The sequence below is a fragment of the Dipteris shenzhenensis genome, chromosome 2 (assembly GCF_047967505.1).
Source record: "Dipteris shenzhenensis isolate YYH24624 ecotype China chromosome 2, Dip_SZ_1.0, whole genome shotgun sequence".
NCBI lineage: Eukaryota > Viridiplantae > Streptophyta > Polypodiopsida > Gleicheniales > Dipteridaceae > Dipteris > Dipteris shenzhenensis.
In genome coordinates, this window is record NC_141597.1 from 58,398,715 (window position 1) to 58,421,610 (window position 22,896).

At 43.3% G+C, this 22,896-nt stretch overlaps 1 protein-coding gene across 5 annotated transcripts in view; it reads right to left on the reverse strand.

Annotated features, from left to right (window-relative positions):
* The window catches only part of LOC147905051 (uncharacterized), a 154,076-nt gene that overhangs the window by 117,830 nt on the left and 13,350 nt on the right, over positions 1 to 22,896 (reverse strand). For 4 of the 5 annotated variants that reach the window (XM_087389688.1, XM_087389697.1, XM_087389679.1 and 1 more), the window contains exons 6-9: positions 21,497 to 21,622; positions 18,195 to 18,257; positions 2,879 to 2,971; positions 2,538 to 2,648 (exon numbers count right to left, since the gene is read on the reverse strand). In XM_087389688.1, the coding sequence (XP_087245814.1) occupies positions 2,538 to 2,648; positions 2,879 to 2,971; positions 18,195 to 18,257; positions 21,497 to 21,622 (393 nt within the window). The remainder of the gene's footprint in view (positions 1 to 2,537; positions 2,649 to 2,878; positions 2,972 to 18,194; positions 18,258 to 21,496; positions 21,623 to 22,896) is intronic. The other variant, XM_087389712.1, reaches the window with a different exon arrangement.

A 22,896-nucleotide genomic window follows, 5' to 3' on the forward strand; every position in this document is an offset into this window, starting at 1 on the left:
CTACACTCTTCTCAAGGTATTTCTTGTCTTTCAGTCTTGTCATTTCATTTCCAGTTTCTAGTTCTAGTTCTTTTTCCATATTCCAACATGGTATCACAGCTAGGTTGATCCCTCTTCTCTCCCCTCAGTCTTCCTCTTCTCAGATCTCTCCCCCGCTGCAGATCTGCCCCTCTTCTCAGATTTCTCCCTCTTCACATTTTCCCCTCTATCTGCCCCGTCATTGCGCTCCAGATCTGTGCGCCAGATCTGTGTGTATTCCAGATCTGTGTGTACGCCAGATCTGTGTGTATCCCGCTTCAGATCTGCGCTCCAGATCTGCGCAGTTCAGCCACAGATCTGAGCGCCAGATCTGCGCAGTCCTGCTGTCACTCACCTGCTGTCACGCCAGATCTGCACAGTCCTGCTATCCGTACGCCGTCCGCTGTCCGTACGCCGCCCGTATTTCGTACGACGTCCGTACTTCGCCGCCCGTACGTACTCCGCCGCCCGTACTGCGTACTCTGCTGTCTGTACAGTCCGTATGACTGTACGGAATCTGTACTTGCAAAGGCCGACTTCTCCAGCTCCATCTGTTCGACCTCCTCGACTGCGCTCTTTTTACACTTCTACTTTTGCCCGGGATTAAGGTACTGAGCTTTTGCCTCTTTCAGTTTGCTGAACAATCTCTCCTTTTTTGCTGGTTCCTCCTGCTTCGATGGGCTGTCATATGCTATGGCCCTGACAAAGTAGTGAGAGAACCGGCTTCTGGGATCTCTTCCTCTCATTTATTTCTGCAATATTGTAAGGGAATAGACACTGCCCTTGCATCCTAGCAAGAGGTAAGACCTTCCCACATGGCATCTTCCTCTCAGTCTCTCATATCTATCGACAAATTCAATGGGTCCAACTTTCATACTTGGCAAATCAAAATCAAGTGCCATCTTATGAAAGAAGGTCTTTGGGACATTGTTCACCGTGTTGCTCCCGAAGGTCCATCTGAGCAAGTTGTCACTGCCAAGAACGACAAAGCCTATGCTATCATATTGCTCGGCCTTGGAGATGATTACATTCATCACATCTCTGACATACAGTCTGCTCCTCAAGCATGGATCACTTTGGATACCCGTTTTGGAGCCCGATCTAAAAACTCTAAGATTGCACTTATGATCTCATTCTTTGATCTACATATGGAGGAAGGAGCTACTATAGCCTCTCATGTCAATTATCTTCGCAGTCTTATGGTTCAGCTTGCGTCAGTCAAGTCTCCCATCTCCGAAGATATTGCTATTGCTGTGCTTCTCAAAAGCTTACCTGACTCCTATGCTACTCTTGTCACTACCTTCAAGTATCAAAATAATCCTTCTCTTGAGGGTATCATCAATGCTCTCCAAGAGGAAGAAAGAACTCAACAACGAAAGGTAACTGACACTGCATTTTTAGCAAAGAAATGAAGTTCTAAGGTAAGAAAGCCTTGCACCCATTGTGGCAAAACTAATCATGTGGAGAAGGACTGTTTCAAGGCTCATCCATGCACCATTTGTGGCCGTGATAATCACCGGGAGAGGGACTGCTACTCAAAACCTCTACATCAGCTCCTGCATCTACCTCAGCCCATGTTGCTGCAACATTTCCATCAGCTGATCCTGTTGTTCCTTCCTCACATGATGAGAAATGGGCTTTCTGATTACTTCTATGTCTTGTCTACCACCTTGAGCACCGATGATGTAGGTCAAGGGGTTCTAGTGCCTTGGTCTTTCTGTTTGTCTACAGTCAGTCTTCTGTCTATCTAGTCTTGTCTGTCTGTCTATTTGTCTATCAATCTGACTGTGTTTTAGATCCATCTTGTCCCTACCCTCGTGGACCCATATGAGGATATCACTTGAGGAGGGGTGTCTCAGGATCTTTTGTCTGTCATGTTTTCTATCTTGTCTCTCAGCCTATCAGTCTTTATGTCTGTCTTCTAGTCTTGTCTTTCTGTCTTACTCCTAGTGTCCACTTAAGGAGGGTGTTGGAGATAAGTGTACACTAAGTGTACTATTTCCTAGTCTACATTTGTCTAAGTCTAAGTCTAAGTCTAAGTCTAGTCTTTATGTCTTGAGTGTGTGCCATGTGGCACTTCTACAATTATCCCATAAGCACTCTTGCTTTATGTCTTGTACTTTGGCCCATATATTCAATGGGTCACATCATTGTAATCTATAAGTCTAGCTTGTGTCTTGTCTACACTCTTCTCAAGGTATTTCTTGTCTTTCAATCTTGTCATTTCATTTCCAGTTTCTAGTTCTAGTTCTTTTTCCATATTCCAACATCTTGGTCTTTGCTCATGGATATGTTTTCTATTATTTATCACTTCCAAGTTGCACTTTGTTGTTCCTTAAGCAGGTCTTTTGAAAGGGCGAAACATTATTATTAAACATCTGTCAGCCGACCTATTCCATCAGTTACTACGTACACAAGAAAAAGTCAACTTTACTATTCTTGTGCAGAGTCCTTATTGCATTCTAGTGTTCTGTCAATTGCAATCATGCATCAAACTCAAAGAAAGAATAAAGCAATACCACTGATATTGTCGCAAGCATGCTTTCTTGCACACTTAGTGCTTGGATCATTTCTCGTAGATGGCCCCTAGTCTCAGACAGATGTTGCTTTAATTGTAAGCTTCCTTCTATCTACAAGAAGTAAAAATGAAGAAACATTCAGAATTTAATGTCAGCCTATCTTTGATATAAGTCAGCTTGAAAGAGGTCACAATATGATTCATACAATTGAATAAATAATAGGTCTTTTCTATTTGATAAATTACAGAGTAGTTTACAATCGTAAACAGCTAAGCATATGGTAATTCTAGCGTTGTCTGACAGGAAGGATAAAGAAAGAATAGGATCAAAGAAGCCATTACCTGATGAAACTGCTCAACCTCCCGTAGAGCAGATATCATGTGTTGCACATTTCTTCCTGTTTTCAAAGCTTCTTTGTAATCCAATGAACGTACCTACAAAGAGCAAAGTAAGATGTGGGATGTGTGCCCCTTCATGTACTACATGAATCTCTTTAAACGACTACGATAACCAAGTACAATATATTTTGTAAAAGAACTTGCAACATATATTTTAACTCCAATTTGTTGAAAAATGTGCTCCTATCATGGCATATTGCTGTATTTCACATCCATGTTCTACATAGAGAGTGGCTCTTGAGTTCATTTGGATTTGTTTTTCGAGTGAAGATTGAACTGTTATAAAAGAGATACTACGAGTTAAGCCACTACACTTTCAATCTCATCTGTCCACGCATGTCTATTCATACTGCTTTCACCACTTTCATTCATTTCCAGCTGACAGTCATAGTCTAAAATCTAAGTCTAGTTACCATCTACTAGAGACCAGATTCAGCACAAACACGATGTAACAGCACAATAGGATACATCTTCTTCCTAGAAACATCATGAAAGGAACCAGAAGAAAAAACCCTCCAGCCGGATTTCCAGTTGCTGGATGAGTTCTTTTAAAGTGAACACCAAGAGATGACCAGGTGAGCTCCTTTGTCTGAGCAGCCAGAGGGAAAAGATCCATGCTAGGAGCTTGCAAGCAATAACTGCCCCAAGATTGCTAAGCTAGTAGGTTGAGAGAGTGTTAGATCCCGAGACGGATGGGATTCCTCTGCAAAGCTAATTATATACTGATGAGGAGTTCTATACTAAGAACACTGATGAGGAATCTCCCCTTCTAGTCCTGCTCCCTTTTTGTGGCCTTGTCATGATTGCTGATTGTCCAATTGAGATTAACTTATTTCGGACAAATAAGTAGAAATGCCAATGTCCCACACGTAAGCCCATATATGAGGAGGACATCAGGGCTTGACATTTGTAGATCCATATTTTTATTTAGATGATGGGCTGATGCATGTGCCATGTGGGCACTTCATGCAGCCTGCTATGTGAGAGATTCCACATTGGACTGTTACACATTGGCCCTTCATGGAGCCATGGACGGGCTGCCACTTGGGGAAGCATATGGACTACCTGTGGGCAGCATATCTGGCTAGCATATTGTTTTACCCTTAAACTGTGAGGAAAAGAGAACCCCCTGTTCTCCCCGACGGGAAGTCTGATTGGAATAAGATTTTAAGGGGTGATTTTAGTGTGTTTAGAGCTTCAATCCACTCAAAACAAGTAGTCCAAACTGAGTGTACTAGTTTACAGCAGAAAGACAAGAAGAAGAGCCCAAAAGAGAAGGAAGAAGATGTCATTTAAAGTGATTTTTTGACACAAGCGAAGCGGGAGTCGGATAAGTACCACCAACTCTCTAACACGACTTTTTGCTGCAAAATAAACCCCTTTTCTGAAATTACAGCAAGGTTTTTTCTCCCTTGTATTACTGAAAGGAAAGAATGGAAGGGGAAGGGAGATGCACTTGTCCTTTCTCCTCCACTACCAAGAGGGGATAGGGAGAGAAAACCATCACCTCCTCCTGAAGAGGATAGTTTAGATAAGAGTTACGCACATCTTGAGTATGATAATCCATGATAGAATTACCTTTGTCTCTCCTACAAGAACCTCATGATTGGGAGTTTTCCTTTTAAAATGATAGGAGAAACAAGTCCATCCAAGAGCAAGGCGCTGAATTTACGCCTTAACTCAAAACCCCGTACACATGGATTATAATCCACGTGCAAGAGGGAGAGATGTTAGAAATTACCCAACAGAGGGTACGCACAATGGAAGACTTATAGTAATGCCCAGGAGCTCACACAGTGTGCGTGTGGGGTGTGGAATCACAAACTTCTTTACTTAATGTGCGTCACATAGATTAGATGTGCAGACTCATCAATATACTTCTAGGGCCTTTGGCCCTCCCATCTAGGCAAGGGCCCAGCCCTATATAAGCCTACGTGGCCAACCTGTGTGGGCTATAAATATGGCCCCTATGGTCAGTCCCTTGCAGCCCTCCTTGCTGCTGCTTCTGGACACCTAGGTGCCCACTCTCCAGCCCTAAACCAGGGCCTCCAAACAGTCCCAAAACCTGCTCCACATCTGCGCTTATCCATCCTGCACATCCTGCCATCATTGCGCCTCTGCCAGGCTCTTCTCCATTAGTGTACAAAGCCGTACACCCTGCAGATGTCAATGCCATGTGATCGCCTCCTATTCTAGGTCCCTTGTGCTGGCTACTACTTCGCCTTTTGCTGCTGCAGATCCATCCTAGCTCTGGGTACTTTCCATGGCCTTTGATGTGAGGTGCTGCCCATGTGGCAGCCCCCTCTCTTTCTTTTCTCTTGGGCACATCCTGCCCTAGGTTTCCCTCCCCCATGCTCTCCTCATTTGGGGGCTTACAAATGGGGAGGTGACCTTTCCAACATCCCCTCTCACCGACACATCTCGACCCAATGCCAACACGTCAATGAGGATGCTCCAATAACTCGTTGGTCGTAGTCCTCTGGAACACTTCAATGTCAAAATCTTTTCCTGGCTTTTCATCCAGTGGCTCCTGCTCCACCGGATCTGGTTCCGCTTCCGCACACCATCCTGGTACACAGGTCCATCTTTGGTAGCACCTCCTGGCACCACCTCCTTCAGTCACGTTCCCGCCTTCGAACTCGAGCAACCCAGCCTCTATGATCTTCCAATTATCCCCCTCATAATGAGTGAATAACCCGGAGTCTTCCAGGCACCATGCTCTGAGGGTCTATTTCAACCCGTCCTTCCTTTGGCAAGGTCTGCAACAAAAGTACATCTCCAGATAACCTGAACCGCAAACTTTAAACGCACCTGACTGAACCTGAGTCACCCTCCTTCTCACAAGGGCGAAATCCTCCAGTCGTGGAAGTCGATTCCCAAGAGCTTCTGAATCAGGGCCATCCCTCAGCAAGGTCCCTGCCTTCAGGCTCCCACAACTGTGAGCCTCCTACTTGGGCTCTAATACCATGTTAGAAATGACCCAACAGAGGATACACATAGCGGAAGACTTATAGTAATGCCCAGGAGCTCACACAGTGTGGTGTAGGTGTGGAATCACAAACTTCTTTACTTAATGTGCATCACATAGATTAGACGTGCAGACTCATCAATAGACAATGAACCAGCCAGATATAGAAGACACCAAAACTTATATATTTCCATCCAAAAACTATGGACACAATACAAGAGAGATAGATCCAGAGTTCCACCAATGGTGTGGTCCTCTGATCTAACCACAAGGTCCTTCTTCTATCTGCCGGCTATCTCTAGACTCGAGCCTGCATGCTCCACCTCAAGCGTAAGTAGACTTTCCGTCCAGTGTGTTCTTCTCCACCTTACTGCCTGTGAATCAGCCTAGGTGGGCAGCCCCTGCCAAGCTTTGTTTGCAGCACACAGATCCCTGTTCCACTACTCCAACCTGCTTGTGAATGGCTGCTCCAGAAGGTATGATGATCTCAGCACCTTGCTGCCCTAGAAGACAGCAAGGTCCAGCCTCTCCCTAGAGCTAAGTCTGCAGCACCTGTTGCACTCTCTCACCTCCTGTAGATAGGCCCAGAGAGTAGGCTTCTTGCTGCTCCTTTCTGCCCTGGAACTGCTGGCTGCTGGATATATTGTGAGGCATCAAGCCTCTCCTTTTATAGGCCTAGGGGCCTGTCAAAAAAACCGACCAGCCTGCCTTAATCTGGCCGACCAGACCGTGGCTGGTCCAGCCCTTTAAGGGTTCACAACCCAGGGCTTTTGGCCCCACACTTCTAGGGCCTTTGGCCCTCCAATCTAGGCAAGGGCCCAGCCCTATATAAGCCTGCCTGGCCAACCTGTGTGGGCTATAAATATGCCCCCCAGGGTCAGTCCCTTGCAGCCCTCCTTGCTGCTGCTTCTGGACACCTGGGTGCCCACTCTCCAGCCCTAAACCAAGGCCTCCAAACAGTCCCAAAACCTGCTCCACATTTGCGCTTATCCATCCTGCACATCCTGCCATTATTGCGCCTCTGCCAGGCTCTTCTCCAGCAGTGTACAGAGCCGTACACCTTGCAGATGTCAGCGCCATGTGATCGCCTCCTATTCTGGGTCCCTTGTGCTGGCTACTGCTGTCACCAAATGTAAATATCCTAAGTCAAAGTACAGTTGACCATTTATTTGATCATAATTAAAGAGTTTTATATGTGTTAATTACGGTCAAAGAGTTATTTTAATGGTCAAAGGATTGACTACGGTCAAAGATACTTGACTCTAGTCAAGTAAACCTGACTATGGTCAGAGAGCGTTGACTTCGGTCAACAAGACTTGGCATGCGCCAAGAGGGGTTAACCCCGGTTAACCAAGATGTGCCAACCTCGGTTGGAGAGACTTGGCTATAATTAAGGCGCCCTGACCTTGGGTCGAAGCTCTTTAATTATAATCAAGAGTGTTGACTCCGGTCAACCAGAGAAAATATATATATATTTATATATATATATATATATATTTGTTTAGATGTGCACATGTGTTCAGTGGGGACGCCCACCGTGACTAGGATTAGTCCACAGTGTGTTATTTGCATGCAAAGCGCTAACAATTAATGGGTACCATGGTGGTGCGCTTTAATTAATTGTTGCAGGTACTGGCAAGGATTATTTTTCCTAAGCGAAGTGGGAGCCTGACAAGCACCTAGGAAGCGGTTCGTGTGACCGAGAGCTTTGAAGACTCCAGAATGGCCCTAAGTGGCTTGTAATAAGAGTTAGTCTAGATTGTAGACAAGTGGCATGTTGCCAATTTGAATGGGGTTTGAAGCCCTTGTAAAGAAGGATTTCTTTTCACGTATGAAGAGGGAGAGACTTACGAGACAGCTTCCTGCTGAACTTTTGTAACAGTTTTTTTTTTCTGAAAGTAATAAAGACCTTCGGGGGGGTCCAGCCCGACAATTTGTCCTGGGCCCTAATGTATGATCAGAGAGAGAGAGAGAGGGAGAGCTGTGGACAAGGGAGAGCGGTGGACAGTTTGAATTTCCGTCGTTGACGTGAAGCCTTAGTTGTTTTATTTCCCCTCCAGTCTGTTTTATTGGTATCAGAGCGTTAGGATCTCCCTACCTTCCATGGTGGGAGCGATCAAGAGAAAAGAACCGCAGGCCATCGCATGGGCAGCGAAGCTATTGTGAGCAGGAGCAAAGGGGTGTCGGAAGTGCACCGTCACGCTGACTGGGCTGGTGACACCGTCACGCTGGCACACAAGGCGCAGTGCGTGTGCTCGACGCCAGCGCTCATAGGCTAAGCAACTGCTGAATTGCCAATAGCAATGAAAGAGGTTCCGTGACCACGAATCAATGAGCAGACGGCTGCGTGATACCCCTGACGGAGAGTAAGCGCAGATGGGAGCGATTCTGGTGATTCTTGGTCTCTAAATTGGCGAAGGAGTATCAGGGAGGTCGCTGGATGGTATGCCCAAAGGAATTCGTGCAGATCCTTGAAGACTTTGTGAAGGCAATGCGCGGTGAGCTATTCCGCTGTCTAACAGAGATGCTGACGAAGACCTTCAGCGAATCTTCGTGAAGGCTTAGATCGATGGTCATCAAGGCGCAGGCGCGACGCGCGATGATTTCCTGCATAGCCAAGGTTTGAAACCTTTGGCTGTGCTGACGTGGCCAGGGTGCCACCTAGGCAGACACGTGGCAGAGGTCTTGCAAGATGCTGACGTGGCAGCCAGCCTGGCAGACCCGTGGTTAAGTTAACCCGGGTACACTCTGGTTAGCTGAACCAGTATCTAGCTAGTTCAACTCTGGTCCAGTTAATCTGGCCTAACCAGATCAGTTTGGTTGGTGTAACCAGAACCAGTTAGTCTGGTTAGACTAACTAGCAGTTACTTCATCTGGTTACTGTTTTCACCAAAAAAAAAAAAAAAAAAAAAAGAGACAGTTGCAGAGACAGTTTTGGCTATCAATTTTCTCCTGCCTGTCAGACTTTTACTGTCAGAAAAGTAGTAGAAAACCAGAGAAAAGCAGGGAAAACAGAGCTTTGCAGAAAAAGGAGTATGCATGCCTTTGAGCAGTAAAAAGAGGGAAAAACAGATGCCTTTTGAAGCCATCTGCAGCAGCCAGAAAAGGGCAACATAGTTGATAATGCTTTGACAGTTGTATGGGTACATGCCTTGAACTGACAGCCCGTACTGGCGTAGATTGTGAATGCAAAACACCTCTTGTTGAGGTACCTTTTCTGTTGGAAAAGCAAAGGTAGTGTGCATTAGTTACTTGCACAGTGTGAGAAAAATCTGCAGATCTCAGAATATGGATCAATCACCTATCCAGTGGGATTCTCAAGATAGGGATGTGCATCCAAGACAGAGGAATGTGCCACAATCTCAACAAGAATTTGAACAAATGGTACGCACTCGTATACAAGAACTGGAAAATCTTAAAAGGGATCCCAGGGCTCAGCATTTGTTTCCAGCAGAGGCTATGCCTAATCCAGTATATGACGTGCCAATGCCAGAGGCACACTCTCGTGTACAGTCTGAGAGAGAGAGATCTCATAGATCTCATAGGAGACGGTCCCATAGTAAAAAGAGATCGAGGCGTCATCACCGATCTCCTAGTCCATCACCGTCTACCTCGAGTTCGACTTCTATGTCTTCTTCTTCCTTATCAGATAAACCATCCAGGAAAAGAAGGAAACACGAGAAGTCTGGGAAGAGAAAATCTTCCAAAGCGACCAGGGAATTTAAAGAGGGAGGAAAATCTGTTAAGTTTATGACCTACAATGGACAGTATGGTCATACAGACAAAGCATTGCAGTTTATCAGACAGTTTGATGCTGCATTCGGTACTGAGAAATTTTCAGAATCCTCCAAGTTAAGAATGGTCAGCCTACATTTAACAGCAACGGCTAGTGCATGGTGGAGTGCACTGACCACAGATGGATCAGCCCCAAGAAAGTGGAAGGGCTTCAAGAAAGCCTTCTACCAACAGTTCATGCCTAAACAGTTTAGAGACCATGTTCTTCAAGACTGGGACAGCTTGCACATGGATGCAGGAGATACAGTGGATGGGTACAACCAAAAGTTCTGGGATGCTTATTTGCAGGTTGCACCGTTCAAAAAGATCTCCAAAGGTACCCAGATGAGGAAGTACAGAGCAGGTCTCACTCCAAGAATTCAGGCAGTAGTAAATGCTTTGGGGGCAAAGAATATTCAAGATCTTATGCATTCAGCCTCAGTAGCGAGTCTTGTGCCGCTACAAGATCCATCTACAGTGCCATCCTTGCATGCAGGACGTGCTGATAAAAAGAAAACTGATTTTCAAAAATCAGAAAAGAAAGAGTCCCCTAAGGCTGAAAAGAAAGGGTTTCAGCCTCAGAAGCCGAGGGGTACTCAGTTCTCGAAGACCTATAAGGGCAAATCTCTATTTACCCCTGAACAGATAGCGGAATTCCGTAGAGATGGGAAATGCTTCAGGTGCGGTAAAGAGGGGCATGTGGCTGCCCAGTGCCCAGAAAAGCCTTCATCATCGAAGGGAAAAGAGGCAGAGAAGCCACGGGGACCGCAAAAGCCAATGGCGGGGGGTATTCCTGATATACTGGGTCATGCTTTGAACCCAGAAGAACAAGAATTGCTGCTATCATGGGGCAAAGTTAGAGACCAGCAAGCGCTGATTTTATTTGATCCAGGGGCTACTGATAATTTCATATCAGAGGATCTAGCCCTGAGGCTGGGAATAAAGACGGAAGAGCTAGGCAGGGCTTTGGATGCCGATCAAATGTTTTGTGGGAATCCTGTGCCAGTTACTCCCTTGATAGGGAAGCTCCGTCTTCATATTCAGAGTTATGTGGATCAGGAAGACTTCTTCATTTCTCCACTGAAACATTATGATGTAGTTTTGGGGATGCCTTGGTTTCACCGCAAGGCAGTGAAGTTGACTCTTCCTGAAAGAGTGCTGGAATTTGTACATAGGGGGAAAAATCAGCGTGTAATTGCCAGGAATAAAGGGGACACTATCCCCATTGTATCTGATGTTTCATGCGGTAAAGCAATAAAGTCTGCAATTTCTGCGTACATGGTTTTTGTAAAAGAAAAAGAGAATGATATGCATGCTGAAATGAATGATGCAGACAAAGATAGGTTTCAGTTTCTGGTAAACTTTAAAGATTGCTTTTCTGATGTTTTGCCAGGGGAGCTACCCCCAGAGAGACCAGAAGATCATCAGATAGAGTTAATGCCTGGTAGTGAGCCACCAAACAGACCCCCTAATAGAGTCAGTGCGACTCAGAGAGAGGAGATTATGGCTCAGGTACAGGACTTGCTGTCCAAAGGCTTGATTCAGCCCAGCTCGTCTCCTTTTTGTTCCTCTGTACTGTTAGTACAGAAGAAAGATGGTTCATTCCGTATGTGCGTCGATTATCGCGCACTGAACAAAATGACCATCAAGAATAGATTCCCTATTCCGCGTATTGATGATGTCTTGGATCAGCTAAATGGAGCTTCAGTTTTCAGCAGGATAGACTTAAAGAGTGGCTACCACCAAGTGAGGATACAGCCTCAGGATGTGCATAAGACAGCATTCCGCACAACATTCGGGTTGTATGAATACTTAGTGATGCCTTTTGGATTGACAAATGCTCCAGCCACATTCAATAGAATGATGGATCGCATCTTCCGGAAGTACAGGCATTTTACGGGTACTTTCTTTGATGATATCTTAGTTTTTTCTAAGACAGAGGAAGACCACAGAGAACATCTTGCTATAGTGTTTCAAGAGCTGAGAAATCATCAGCTCTATGCTAACAGCAAGAAAAGTGAATTCTTCCTAGAAGAAATCCACTATCTGGGGCATATAATATCCAAGAATGGGATACAAATGGATCCAGCGAAGATCCGTGCCATTCAGGAATGGCCAGAGCTGAAAACTGTGCATGAAGTTCGAAGCTTTTTAGGCTTGTGTTCTTACTACAGAAGATTTATCAGACACTTTGCTGATATCGCAGCTCCATTACATGACCTCACTAAGAAAAATGCAGCTTTCACATGGGGATTATCCCAGAAGAAAGCATTCAATACACTCAAGGAAAAGTTGACTACAGAGCCCATTCTGGTAGTTCCGGATCTGTATCAGTCTTTTGATGTGGATTGCGATGCTTGTGGAGAATGTGTTGGGGCTGCATTGCATCAGAATGGTCATGCAGTAGCCTATGAAAGCAGACGACTTCGGGATGCGGAAAGATATTTAGGAATCTATGAGAAAGAGTTATTGGCTGTAATTCATGCCATCCATACATGGAAACATTATCTTTTGGGTGCAGATTTTACTGTCAAAACAGATCACCAAAGTCTGAAGTACTTTTTGACTCAGACCAAGCTTTCAGAGAAGCATATGAAATGGGCAAACATGCTGTCAATGTATCATTTTCAGATTGTCCATACTCCAGGAATTCGGAACAGAGTGGCAGATGCCTTGTCCCGAAGACCCCAGGTCAATAATGTCACTATTGCTTATCATCAGGACCTGGAAGGCATGAGGGAACAATATGCTCATGATTCTGATTTTGGTGAAATTTTACAGCAGATGCAAGAAGGGCAATCCACCAGTCACTATTCCCTGAAAGATGGGTATTTAATGAAAGATGATTGCCTATGCATCACCCAGGAGATGAGAAAAAAGATTTTGGGGGAATGCCATGCACCTCCCTATGCTGGACACAGAGGAATTACAGCAACAACTCTAGCACTAGAGAGGTATTTCTTTTGGCCAGGAATGCGGAAAGATATACATCAGTTTGTTACTGAATGCCTTACGTGTCAGAAAATGAAGTATGATAGACAGAAGGCACCTGGCCTACTTATGCCTCTTCCCGTGCCTCAGGCACCATGGGAAAATATTACAATGGACTTTATTTTTGATTTGCCGAGATCAAAGTCAGGGAATGATGGGATTTGGACTATCATTGATAGATTCAGCAAGCAAGCTCATTTCATTCCGGTTCGCAAAACCATAAAGGCAGATCATATGGCTAAGCTGTTCATGGCACAGATCTTTAAACATCATGGTATGCCTAAGTCCATTGTTAGTGATCGAGATCCCAGAATGACCAGTCTATTCTGGAGAGCTTTATTTGATAACATGGGGACGAATCTGAATTTTTCTTCTTCTTTCCATCCCCAGACAGATGGTCAAAGTGAAGTAGCAAATTCTACCATTTTGGATATGCTGAAATGCTACGTGGGTGACCAAAGTTCAGACTGGGAAAAGTACCTACCGTTAGTAGAGTTTGCTTACAATAATACAGTACATAGCTCTACAGGGAAAGCCCCTTTTGAAGTCATATATGGGAAGGTGATTTTGCCACCTATATTGAGGACTAAAGATGAAATATTTGCAGCTGATCAGTTTGTAAGAGACCTCCAGACAGCTTACAGCCAAGTCCGGACAGCAATTGAAAGGTCTCAAGAGAAACATAAAAGGGCTGCAGATAAACATAGGAGACAGTTGGATCTCAAGGAAGGGGACTGGGTACTTTTAAAGTTTGAAAAAGCTAGGCTCCGCAAGTTTAAAGGCAAACAGAAAGTGTATGCAAAGTTATCTCCCAGATACTATGGCCCTTTCAGGGTTACAGAAAGAATAAATGAGGTTGCATACAGATTAGCATTGCCAGAGCATTGGAGGATTCACAATGCATTCCATGTGAGTCTTCTAAAGAAATTTCAGGGACCAGAGCCTACAGAACCAGTATCAGAAGATCCACCAGAAGTGGATGAGCTGGAGGAAGTCCTTCAGCCAGAGCAAATTGTGTACCATATTGTACGTAAAGGCCCTCAGGGTAAAGAATTTTACAGGTATCTTGTAAAATTCAAGAATTATACGGCATTAGATGCCAAGTGGATGGACGAAGACATGTTATCCGATCATCCACAGCTTTTGGATGTTTACAAGGAAGCTTTTCAGTTGAGGTCAACTGAATAGAAGCCGAGGGGATGTCACCAAATGTAAATATCCTAAGTCAAAGTACAGTTGACCATTTATTTGATCATAATTAAAGAGTTTTATGTGTTAATTACGGTCAAAGAGTTATTTTAATGGTCAAAGGATTGACTACGGTCAAAGATACTTGACTCTAGTCAAGTAAACCTGACTATGGTCAGAGAGCGTTGACTTCGGTCAACAAGACTTGGCATGCGCCAAGAGGGGTTAACCCCGGTTAACCAAGATGTGCCAACCTCGGTTGGAGAGACTTGGCTATAATTAAGGCGCCCTGACCTTGGGTCGAAGCTCTTTAATTATAATCAAGAGTGTTGACTCCGGTCAACCAGAGAAAATATATATATATTTATATATATATATATATATATTTGTTTAGATGTGCACATGTGTTCAGTGGGGACGCCCACCGTGACTAGGATTAGTCCACAGTGTGTTATTTGCATGCAAAGCGCTAACAATTAATGGGTACCATGGTGGTGCGCTTTAATTAATTGTTGCAGGTACTGGCAAGGATTATTTTTCCTAAGCGAAGTGGGAGCCTGACAAGCACCTAGGAAGCGGTTCGTGTGACCGAGAGCTTTGAAGACTCCAGAATGGCCCTAAGTGGCTTGTAATAAGAGTTAGTCTAGATTGTAGACAAGTGGCATGTTGCCAATTTGAATGGGGTTTGAAGCCCTTGTAAAGAAGGATTTCTTTTCACGTATGAAGAGGGAGAGACTTACGAGACAGCTTCCTGCTGAACTTTTGTAACAGTTTTTTTTTTCTGAAAGTAATAAAGACCTTCGGGGGGGTCCAGCCCGACAATTTGTCCTGGGCCCTAATGTATGATCAGAGAGAGAGAGAGAGGGAGAGCTGTGGACAAGGGAGAGCGGTGGACAGTTTGAATTTCCGTCGTTGACGTGAAGCCTTAGTTGTTTTATTTCCCCTCCAGTCTGTTTTAACTGCTTCGCCTTTTGCTGCTGCAGATCCATCCTAGCTCTGGGTATTTTCCATGGTCTTTGATGTGAGGTGCTGCCCATGTGGCAGCCCCCTCTCTTTCTTCTCTCTTGGGCACATCCTGCCCTAGGTCTCCCTCCCCCACGCTCTCCTCATTTGGGGGCTTACAGATGGGGAGGTGACCTTTCCAACAAGAGAGGAGTCTCCCATTGATAAGTTGGTTTGTGAGCTTAGCAATATGATTGAACAATCCATTATGACAAAATTAAGGACTAAGAGAGTCCTGAATTTTGGGGATGAAGATTTAAGAACCCCCTCGGAGAGAGCCAAATTCCAACCCCAAGAGAATAGAATCCCCAAAATATGATGGAGCAAGAGAGACGATAAAATCCTTCATTTGATTCGCCATTTTGAGCTATAGTTTGCCCATCAAGATAAGACCAATCACGAGAAGCTTGCTCTTGCCACATTGCATCCACAAAAGGATGCTTTGATGTGGTGGTCTTTATTACAAACGGGAAAAGAGCCTATTCTCCAATGGTCCAAGTTTGTAGAGCAGTTGAAGGCCACTTTCATGCCTCCGAGGCATGAAGAAGAATTGACCTTCCGTTGGGAAAGGTTTAGGCAATTTGATAACGAGAATAACGTTGAATTTACAGCCATGTTTTGGAAACTCTCTTTAGAATTACCTAAGAAGAGTGAGGATGATGGAAGAAAGAAGTGTTGAGCAGCCCTACGTCCAAAAGTGAAGTATGAGGTTAAAATGTTCAACCCAACCACCCTTAGAAACCTCACTTAATCAGCCAAGATTGCTGAGAGGAAATTAAATCCTCGTAAACCCTTCAACAAAGGAAAGGAGAAAGCTATTGTAGAGAAGAAGAGGCTGATTAAGGAGGATAAATGTTTCGGATGTAAGAAACATAAGCCAAGGCACCCATTGCATAAATGTCCTACTCTATTAGCCAAAATTGCCAAGACCGATTTTGTAAAAGGGAAAGGTAAAGCATCCAAGCAGGAGGGTGAAGCTTCTACCTCCTCATCTCAGGAATCTGCACTCCACACAAAACCAAAGGAAATGCTATCCATTCAGTCAACATTGGTGTATGGATTTGTGAATTGGATAGAGAGTAGATATATATTCAATATGGAGAATGGATAGAGAATAAAGAATCTTCTCCTCCATGTAGAGAGTCTCATAGGATGAATAGGGCAGAAATAGAAGAGTTGGAAAAAAAGAGAGTGATGATCTATAGTTTCTATACACTAAGCAATTCTCCATCACAAAATCATCTATGGCCAAGGTCTACCTAGTTCAATAACACATTTGGGTAAGAACCTTTTTAATACTTACCAGTTTGTTGAGAATATGTTTCAGCTTCTTGAGCATGTTATTCTGAAGGAATTTCAGCAACATGGATTCGGAAGAGGATTCTGAGCATGAAGAGATAATGAAGAGGCATTGCAGTGATACTTCTGCATTTTGAAGATTCAGCATCAAGAGAAACCAGAACTTGAAGATGAAATTTAAGTTCTGATTCAGAAGAGATTTTGTACTATCAAGAGAAGACGATTTGCAGATTATGAAGAGACAATGCAAATGCAAAAGTAATGGAGAAAGCGTATGCAAGAGAAGGAGACAACAGAGGATGTAGAAGAGGACTTCTGCCCATTCAAGCAAGAGGGAGTGTCATGACAAGAGAAATCACTAATCCGTGACTAGTATATAGAAGAACATTATTATATATTATATGCCAATGGTGTAACACGTAATTGACTCATGGTGGACACCAACCAAATTGTTGGATCATCTGAGTAGATAGGGCTAATCAAGCTGGAGCCACTGCTTCACACGGCATCAAATTTGGACATGTAACACTTATTTTATTAATAAAGATGTGCACCCACATGTCTAGGTCCTAAGGGCAAGAGGAAAGGGGAGGGTGCATTAGAGTGATTGAATGGTACTGGGTCATAGGTTAAGGGTAGGTCTGAATGGGAAGATGGAACTTGAGTGATCTCAAGGGACATTAATCAAAGGGTAGCACCCTTCGTTGTGAATCTCTCGTAGCATTCTCTATTGACCTGCATTCATCTACCATCTCTCTCCCACCTTGCATGTAGGTCCAAAAGAGAAACAAGTACTCTCACAAGGGTGCTCTTACCCCAATAGAGGGCCGATTGGCATTCAAATTATGCAGGCATTGCACACATTTGCATTCTTGAGAAGTCCGGTTCTTCACATCCTCATAGTTTCTCCACCTCCTCATGTAACTAGCCCTTTAACTTCTTGTTAAAGTTATGGCATCTCATAGTGAGAGAGGGCTTCTTTGAGGGTGTTCCCACCCCAAGAGAGGAGTAGAGAAAAGATTCTAGACTGATTGCTGGCCTAGTTTAGGCTGGCTAGTGGAGGCAATTCCGACCCATGGTCACGGTTGAGTTGGGGTTCAGTTTGGGCGAGAAAAGTGCTCCAAGGGTGTGTTCACTTCATACTATTCATGATCTAACAATAAAGACCTTCAAGCAAAACTCCTAACTCAGTTACTCATGGTGTCTGATACTTGCTCCAATCTTAGCCATGCTCTTTAATGAAGCTTGATGCCAGGTTACCATAGGCAGTGAGCAAGGTAGCCATACTTTCCTTTCTTGTGAGTGCATCATGAATATATCTAGATGAATCCGAAAACATGCAGTTTCAATCTCACGATAGTCACTCATAAGGTTGAAAATCATACACTCCATCACGCAAGTAGTTACTATGACATCCCCACTAAGCGCATCATGAATAAATGACTCTGTATCGTGTTATTGAGTTTTAATACAAAAGGTTATTTTTCCTAGGGGAGAAAATATAGGAGAAAGGTTAGGAGGGTTCTTGCAAGACTTATGAGCATCGTGAATGATTTTTACAAAACGTGGCCTCCAAGCACCTTTTACAGTATCATGGATAGGCATACCTGCTACGGTATAGTTCTTACAAACCCCTGCTCATGGAGTCTCAAACGCACGAAAAGCAAGGGGCTGACCCGCACAATAAGGATCCCAGACCCTTGAAACAAGTAGTTTTTAACAAAATCAAATTTTAAGACTCTAGAGCTCAGTATTCCTCTCTTCTTAAAACCGTTTGCAAGACTTGCCTTGCTTTTAATAATGTGCTTACATTCTTCACCATCTATATTGATGTACTTTTACAAATCTCCCTTCCATATTGTGCCTGTCTAAGTTCTCTCTTTGGATCATCTCCATTTTTGTTTGTTAGCTATGTATAAGTTCCTCCTATGTTATAGTCTATCCTTATTATATTTATCAAGTTGTTCACTCAACTTTGAAGTACTGCCAATGTATTTGAGGCAAAACAAGGGTCTGTCATTTACCACAATTCCATACCTGGGCAACCATCTCCAAGAACCAGCGTTGCAAGCTTTCATCTTTCGCTTTCACGGATAAAACCTGCATAGTTACAGGAATTGCACAAACCGATGAATTTGTTGATTCTGTGCTAAAATAATTTAGGTGTTATAAAGGAGACTCATAAACCGGGAATTATTAACCTAATTTGTGTACTACAACTTCAGACCAGTCAATACAGCTTTCATGGAGACTCATACACCGGGAATTATTAACCTAATTTGTGCATTACAACTTCAGACAAGTCAAAACAGCTTTCAAAGAATTACTTTCTGATCCTCCTAGAATAGGTTGATACTTCAATAGCCATCGTACTAAAACTATTACATGGTCACATAACATCCAGTGAGCAACATGAAAGAAAGCAGCTAGTAGGCAAACTTGAGTGCTAATACAATGTGAATATTCTCTCTACACAAGAGGGGAAACACAGTCTTCAAAATGACTTGTAGAATAAAAGTTCAAATAGGAGTCGTCCCCTTCATAAGGAAAGTAGTTTCTTGATCCTTTAGCTTTATATCATCCTCAAACAGCAGGGTTGACACCGAGTGCATGAGGTAGTTTAACACTCAAAGGTTGGTTGTCTAACCATTCTTCTGAGAAAAGACAAGGTTCACATATTTTGAAATACCACAGACAGCAGTCTCCATACACTAAAATTTTCTAGAGCAAAAAACTCATGGATCACAAGCCAAGCAGGAGACGTCTCATTACAGCATCTTCAGTGCACAGTTGCTTCACTCTCCTAGGAGACTACTTGCTGCAACAAGACAACAGCAAAGAGTACTGAAAGATCAGAGTCTCTAACAGCCATGGCAAACAGCACATGCGAGCCAAAGAAAAGGCTGCGTAAAAAAGTTATGCTAAGGGCCGGTGCTCTTCACCTTCACAAGCAAGTATATGCAATGTCCAAAACAACAAAGATTGCAATAGATGTACGTCACCCAAATCTGAGCTTATGAAAATGAATCCCTGTACTCAATGATGAGTAATCTACATGCTCTTTCTGCAGACACTCCAATTCTGATGGGGTAATGTCTCAGTCTATTATTTAACGCCAGCAGAGGTCTTTAATCAAAGTTTGAATGCCTATATGTCAATCAACTGTGAAAGGAACATTATGCATACGTTGCAGGGGACTTTAAAGTGATTTACATTGAGCACATGAAAAAGGAACAGTACATAGCATGAAAATCCAATGGAAAACCCACTAATCTACTATGTGAGAGCAGGAAGTGAAAACACGGAAAGGGAGCCTACAGGACTAAAAATAATAAAGGGCAATGCACAAAGAAAAAAGAGAGCCGTTACTTTATTCATCAATACAATACAGTTAAGAGCTGATAGCACATCCATGATGGCAAAAATTATGTCCACAAGGCACTACAGGAGATAGGTCAACGTGACACAGGCCAGCAGCCTTCTAAATCCAAGCCAATCAAAGCCAAACATAGAATTTAAATCAAACTTTACAAAGCATATATCTTGACAACTCAAAAATTGCAACACAAGCAGTCGGTTTGAGAGACCCCAGTAATTACGTGAAAATGATGGCACCCCACCCATAAGGGTAGGAGCTAGCAGATCACCTCCTAGCCGTAGGCTTAGTATGTCGAGCCACCCCCAAATCAGAGGTCTAGACCATTGCAGAGAGCCTACCAACCTCGAAGTCCAAACATGTGTCTCATACCACATACCCTTTCCTCTAGCTACTGCTCCCAGGCCAGCAGGTCTACGTCCTAAGGAGTGCACTCCTCGGGACCATTGATAATGAGCCCCTGGCCTATATTTATAGGCCCGGCTATCTTTAGCAGTAAGCCTTAACTTTGGAATGCATGCCCTAACGTGACTTTAGTTTACTTGGGGGCCACAGTTTGCCAAGTTTGGCTCAGCCATGCCACGCCTTTCTACAAGATCTAACCTCATCCATGCTAAACTCAGGTCACAATCCTAGGTTATTCCTACCCTTGTCTTTAGTTAAGCCTAGGCCCTTGTTAGTCCAATCATGGACATAACAGGAAGGTCCCCTAGTCTAATCTTTGCCTCCAACTGCTGGCGAGTCTGCCAAGTCTCTCGCTTTGGTCCTCAGATCCACCATCTCCCTGAAGCCTGCTAGTCTGGGCTATCTAGCTGGAAAAACTACAGTGGAGATGCTCCAAACTCAGCCACATAGCTATTTGATAAGGAACATAAGGCTTACTGTGGATAATCTATGACAGCAGGAGAACCTGAAGCCTCTACATCCAAGCCCCAATCTATCTCTGATAGGTCTGCCCCCCAACAAGGGATGCCATATATCCCCCGTTGGACGGACTAAGGAGTAAAAGAGAAGAGACTCGTCTGGGGATCCTGAAATGAGAAAGCATTGCTCAAGCCTAGCAAGTGCGACATATCCCCTACTCAGGCAGCCTACATTGTTGGTCGCATCGTGAAAATCGGGCCAGAGGCGTCCATGAGAGAGATTAACATCTTCTAGAGGGCTCGAGATATTAATACACCACAAGAATATAGAAACCATCAACTCCATCATGCAAAAAAAAGGACTTGTCACATTTGTCTCAGCGTTTCGTTCTATCAAAACCTCGAAACGACAAAATAAACAAAACGTTTCGAAACAGGATGCTCTCAACGAAACCTCTGTTTCACTCAAATCAAAATACATTGTTGTCCCCCATTCTTTTTAGAATCCACATGCTCCAAAAATATTAGATGGTCTAAAGTTGAAACTTGAGAAAGGAGAATGAAAGCTTGAATTTAAATAAATTTGAAGAATGTGTTTTTGCTTTGAATTTCCTTTTTAGGTGCCTTGACTTGTATTTCTCTTTGTTCACTCTAAACTTGAATATAGCATATCTTATTTGCCCCTATCCTTATTTGTATTTAGTCTCATTTTGAAACATATCTGAACTTGAGAAAGGAGATTGAAAGCTTGAATTTAAATAAATTTGAAGAATATGTTGGTATTTTGAATTTCCATTTTAGATATCTTGATTTGTATTTCTCTTTGTTTAATCTAAGCTTGAATATAACATATCTTATTTGCCCCTATCCTTGTATATAATAAGTATCAATTCGAAACCTATCCGTTTCATCTGAAAAAGACGAAACGAAACGTGTCGAAATGACGAAACCACAAAAACAGACAAAACATTTCTTGTGACTTTGTCCATAATATGTTCACCCAAGCTTCAACTACAATATTATTCTGCCAAGCAAACAATATATTCAAGAACCTCAAGTGTGATTTTGAAAAAGGGTGACATCCATCAAAGGATTCATACCTGAGAGCCTGAGAAGAAATCTGAAAGTTCTTGCATGCGATCAGCAGCTCTCTTTTTGCATTCTTGCCATCGTATCTCTTTTCCATCTAGAAGATCCCCATACACATGTTTCAGCTCAAATTCAAGCTACAAGAAAACAGCATGAGTCATGTCACATTGATTTGTTGTTTCTATGCAATGGAAGTTGACACTAGAACAAATACCTTCCACATATCATGGACACTCTACTAGAAAAAAGCCTTAAAGGTACTATCTTACTTGACAGTCAAAATAAATAACATATGAAAGAAAGACCGGTTTTTTTCTGAAGTTGAATTGAAAGACCCCTCCTGTTATTGTAATCTTGTTGAATTTTTTCTTAAAGTTGAATTAAAATACCTCTCCTTTTGAATGCATGTGGTACACTAAAACTCTATGAGGTGAAGCCTCCGAGTGTAGGTTGTGGTGTGATGCCTATTCAAGATGGTGATCCTAGGTTAGGGAACTTAGCATGGAATGGGATTGGAGTTGCGACATGAAGACTGTCACAGCCAATCCAATTTTGAAAACTGAATACTATGAAAACCCAAGAAAAACCATGGGCTCAAGCAAGTCATAGCCTCCCAGCTAACCTCTATGTCACATTCCACATACAATACAAACATTTTTTTGTTCATGCATGCTAGACACATATCCCAAGAGAGGAAAGATAAGACCTAGATTGAGATGACATGTGTGGCATCTAGGCTCACCTAGGGAGATGTGGGCTCACTTGCCCCTTGGCACATTTCACCATTTGATGCATTTAATACCCTTGGCCTTAGACTCATCCAGTCTGTGCCATTTACCCTCACCAAGCAACCTTGACATTTATTCCTTTGACCATTTACATAAAGCGCAATGTAGATTATTTACAATTCTCGGTTCTCTAAAGAAAAAATGCCGATTGACCCTTGCAAGGTTGCGTCAGATAGAGGTAAACCATGCCATACAACCAACACCATATCTTGGTAAGACGGTCAATCAACAAGGATAAAATCATATCCACCTTGTGTCGTAGGCAAACCAACTATAAAGTCCATGGAACTGCTCTCCCATCTACTTGATGGTATCTCCAAGGACTATAAAAGGCCAAGTGGCTTCACCCATTCTGCCTTACTTAACACGAGAAACGTCATGTCACATATTTTAAATACGATTTTCCATCTTTGTCCAAAAGAAATCTCACTTCACGAGATCATATGTCTTCTCAACACCTAGATGTTCCACCCATGGGCTAGAATCTTGTTCTCCTTCCCTTTTCGGTACCAAACCTTCATATTAAAATGAAGTATGAGCTCTGCCCACCTCGCTAGCCACTCAAGTCAGGTTGTTTATAAAAATATTTCAGAGTATCGTGCTTGACATCCACCTAAAACTCT